General features: G+C 36.2%; 1 protein-coding gene across 1 annotated transcript in view; it reads right to left on the reverse strand.

The window, feature by feature from the left end:
* Positions 1 to 993: 993 nt before the first annotated feature.
* Positions 994 to 4655, reverse strand: part of LOC102827084 (ubiquitin-fold modifier 1-like) — a 23810-nt gene continuing 20148 nt past the window's right edge. The window contains exons 3-4 of the mRNA XM_006837700.1: positions 2084 to 2123; positions 994 to 1055 (exon numbers count right to left, since the gene is read on the reverse strand). Coding sequence (XP_006837763.1) covers positions 994 to 1055; positions 2084 to 2123 — 102 coding nt within the window. The remainder of the gene's footprint in view (positions 1056 to 2083; positions 2124 to 4655) is intronic.

Below are 4655 nucleotides of genomic sequence, written 5' to 3' on the forward strand. Positions count from 1 at the left end.
AAAAAAAAAAAAAAGAAGAGACCAGTCCTTGGAGAAGCACATCATGCTTGGTAAAGTGGAAGGAGGGGCAGGAAAAGAGGGAGACCCCCAAAGAAATGGACTGGCACAGTGGCAGCAACAATGGGCACAAGCGTAGCAGCAATTATGAACATGACAGAGGATGGAGCAATGTTTCATTCTGTTGTACACAGGGTTGTTATGGGTTGGAACCAACTCAACGGCACCTAAAAAGAACCACCATCTCACAACTATCATCATCAAATAGGACAATCTTACCATCATACTCTATGGAAAAATGGAATTAAATGCTAATGGAATTTTTCTGTGTTCTTTTTTGAAGACCCCTCATATATTAATTAAGGCGCTCTGGTAGCATAGTGGTTACAAATTGGGCTGTGAACCACAAAGTCAGCAGTTCGAAACTACCAGCTGTTCCGTGGGAGAAAGAGGAGGCTTTCTGCTCCTGTAAAGATTTACAGCCTCGGAAACCCTGTACAGGGTCGCTATGAGTTGGAGCCGACTCCACGGCACATAACCACCACCATATACGAAAGAACAAAATGCTGCTCAGTCTTGCAACATCCTCACAATTGCTGCTATGTTTAAAACCAGTTTTACAGACACATACAGATAAAAATATGCTACATAATCCATAAAAATAGCTATTATCTTGTTGAATAAAATATTTCATAACAATTAACATATTCTACCACCAAATCATTCTATCATTTCAAGGATTTTGAAATAAAATACTCACCAGCAGTCTGTGCAGGATTTATTCCTATTCCATCTAGAAAATAGTTGTAAAATCACCTAAGTTATTTGTAAAACTAATTTTTTTTTAAATATTAATAAGAAGAGATATGCCAAAATAATGCTACAACACTGAACAGTGTCATACAATTTAAATCTAAGAACAAGTAAGTTATTTTTCAGATAAGTAAACTGCCTGTTGAAACCTATTACTTACACGCATTTACACACATTGCGCAATTAGATAAGAACATCCATCAATGCAATAATGCTTGCAAGTTCTACAGAAGATAGATTTAATTCTATTTATACCACATACAGTTAAAAAGTCATTTCTTCCAAAAGCTCAAAGCACCTGAGGGCTATCATTAACCATTCTCATATTGAGCTGAGGCATAAAATCTTACAGCCAGGGGAGCCTACAAAGTTATTTATTTCTGTTCCACAGATACTTGAGAATTTACAAGGTACGTTCTTATGAGTTATTCATTTGTGTAACTAAAACTTTGCAGAAAATAGGCCAACTTCAGTCTCAGCATGAAGAATGCTTTAAAGTGAAAAATCCTGCTATATCAAAGCTAAATCATCCTATTCGTACATAGAATTCTTTATCTCTTGGTTTACCCAAACTGTTTTAAGTACCAATTGCAAGGAATCAGTGTTACTTGTATTCTGGAAAGATAATTTAGCATTCTTTGTGATCTTTATTACTAACCTCATCATTTCAGTATTTTCTCATAGTTAGTTGTACATACTTATTATCAATGTTCTCAGATATCTACAAGTCTGTAAGAACCAGTTTTCTTTCAGGAAAGAAGTAGCAAAGTACAGCAAAGATGCATTACTGATTAATTTTCTATAATCTAAAGCATTTAGCAATACAACTTTGTTGAAAAAGCAAAAGTAAAATTTGTTAACTAAAGTTATTTTCAGCAATAAGTTGCTATGAAGTGATATGGATTTAAGATACAGTGCTATGCTGTACCAAAAGCACAAATAAATTGAAAAGAGCTAGTTACAGATATGGACTCCTAGTGTGGCATTATAAGATAAGCACTGGGTGTTAAACGCAGGCTGGCGGTTCAAACTAACCAGCCACTCTTTAGAAACCCTATACAAAGTCAGTATAAGTCAGAACCGACTCCGTGCCATTTGACAACAACTACAGATAACAGAAATAACTCAATATTTAACATTTACAATTTCATGTGTCATTTGATGTTGATATAAATTTGGGGCTTTATTTAATTTAAGCCAATTTAAATTAATATGTTTCCTTTAAACCAATTTCTATAGCTCTGAAATAATAAAAAATCTTTAAATAACTTACCATTGGTAATAATTGCACTTGTTGCTGCAGGAACTTTGAACTAAAAGATCAAAAAAAGAAATAAAAAGTATGTGTGTATTAATTAGAACTATAAAAGATGGTTAGTATGGATGAGATGCATACAATCAATTCTATAATTCTAAAATATGATTTATTTTTTAGGACACTGCGGGGCTGGACTGCAAGGTCAGTGGTTCAAGCTGACCAGCTGCTTCTTGGAAACCTTATACAGGGTCGCTATGATTCAAAACAGACTCAATTGCACTTAACAACAATTCGCTTTTATTTTAAACGAAAACTGTTCACCAAACACTGCATTTTATTATCTGTATGACCTGGTATGGCTCTGTGGCCTAATGCATCAGACTACAAAGTTGTTTGAACCGCAAAGTCTGTGGTTGAAGCTCACCAGCTACTCCTTGAAAACCCTATACAGGGTCGCTATGGGTCAGAATCAACTCGACGGCACTTAACAACAACATGACACCACACATTGTAAGATGTATCTTTTATCATATAACACTAAATGAGAAAAACACTGCCAATTAATCTATGACCCAATCAATGTTTATCATTTCAGAATTAGACTTGCAATACTTTAATTATCTACCACCTTCTTACATAAGCAAGAATGTAAGCTGAATACATTGATAAGAATATTCCTAAAATCTCTTCATAAAAACGGCAAGTTCTATTAGGAGGTAGCAACATAAGACTTCTGAGAAATAACCAAGGCTCATACTCCTTGTTCTAATTTCCCTTAAATGATTGCTGACTTAAATCTTGAAGAGATGATATAGTCTGGTGATACTGCCAGGAAATACCAACTAAGTGAATTGAGGTGCAGGCTATGACCCTTATTGACATATGACCAACAGTGACAGTTCAGATTCCAATAATAGATGGTACATCCTTATTCCAAAGACATTGTAAAAAGATGTGCTTTTGAGTCAATGAAATAACAGTACTGTATTGGTAGCTAAAACCTAAGACCTTACTGCTGGTCAGTTTATCCAAACTCCTATCAACCCTAAGTACCCACAGATTTTCCAAGGCTGTAATCTTTATGGAAGTATTTCTCCCACAAAGTAGTTGGTGAACTCAAAGAGCTGACTTTTCAGTTAGCACATAGGTGTGTAACAACTGTACCATGAGGGCTTCTTTATTTGGAGCCAGATCAAATGCTTTTCTTGATGTTCTAGAAGACAGCAGTCACCAAAGTGTGTTTGTAGTTCATTCATTTAGCTAACAAACATTTATCAAGCACCTCTGTGATTTAGAGCCATTTTATAGGTATTATGAGTCCTGGTGTGGTGCTGCAGGATAATGCACTGGACCGCAAGGTCAGATTGAATCAAAAGGTCAGCGGTTCAAACCCACCCAGCTGCTCCTCAGAAACACTATAAAGGGTCGCTACAGGTCAGAACCGATTCACTGGCACTTACCAACAAAAACAACAACATAGTTGAGTTTTCTGATCAAAACTATTTATAAAATACTAGGAGCTCTGGTAGCATAGTGGTTACGAATAGGGCTGCTAACCTCAAGGTCAGCAGTTCAAAACTACCAGCTGTTCCACAGGAGAAAGATGAGGCTTTCTGTTCCCGTAGAGATTTACAGCTTCGGAAAACCTGTGCAGGGTCACCATGAGTCAGAACGGACTCCACAGCACATAACAACAACAAGGCTCTGAGGGAGAAAGATAAAGCTTTGTACTTCTGCAAAGATTTATAGTCTCAGAAAACGTTTACCAGGTCTCTGAGTGGGAACTGACTCAAAGAAAGTAAACAACAGATTAATTAGTAGTCGTCTCAAAAGCCTTTAATACACTGCTAAGAGATCTACAGGTGCTAAAAACGGTGTACACTTGATTGCTAACCTTAAGTTTACTGGTTCAAACACACCTAGTGGCACAATGAAAGAAAGACGTGGCAATCTGTCACTGTAAGAATCATACCCATGAAAACCAGACAGAGTTTTATTGCACCGTAACAAATGGGGCTGCCACGAGTTGGAAATGACTCACTGGCAACAGATCTGGGGTTCTGTTTTAGTTTATTCTGACCATTTCAAAAATCATTTATTTAATTACAGTAAGAAATTAGTGTACAAAGTGGTTCCTACATTTTTTTATTTTCTTTTTCCTTTAATTTTATAGTCCTAGTGGTCTGGGGAAAACACTCTGAAGCGTTAGAAATGCTCTGCAACACTGACGTATACACAGGTGTGAAAAATAGCGAAAAGTTTATTATTAACTTAAGTACTATGCAAAAGCACAATTACTTGCTACATGATTATTTACATAATTAAAAATTAATTTTACTTTCAATGCTGTTGTCGTTAAGTGCCGTGGAATCAGTTCTGACTCATAGCAACTCTGTATAAGGTTTCCTAGAAGTGGCTGGTGAGTTTAACCCACTTACCTTGAGATCCAAACTGACCCTGATGTCCAGTGCTTATCCTATGGTGCCACACCAGGAATCCCACTCTCAATATAGCACATTCTTAATTGTAAATGTCCTTTCCAAGGACTAAAACATGTAAATAATAAACCTATTTTAACTTCAAAATA

Source organism: Chrysochloris asiatica, unplaced genomic scaffold (assembly GCF_000296735.1).
Source record: "Chrysochloris asiatica unplaced genomic scaffold, ChrAsi1.0 scaffold00022, whole genome shotgun sequence".
Lineage (NCBI taxonomy): Eukaryota > Metazoa > Chordata > Mammalia > Afrosoricida > Chrysochloridae > Chrysochloris > Chrysochloris asiatica.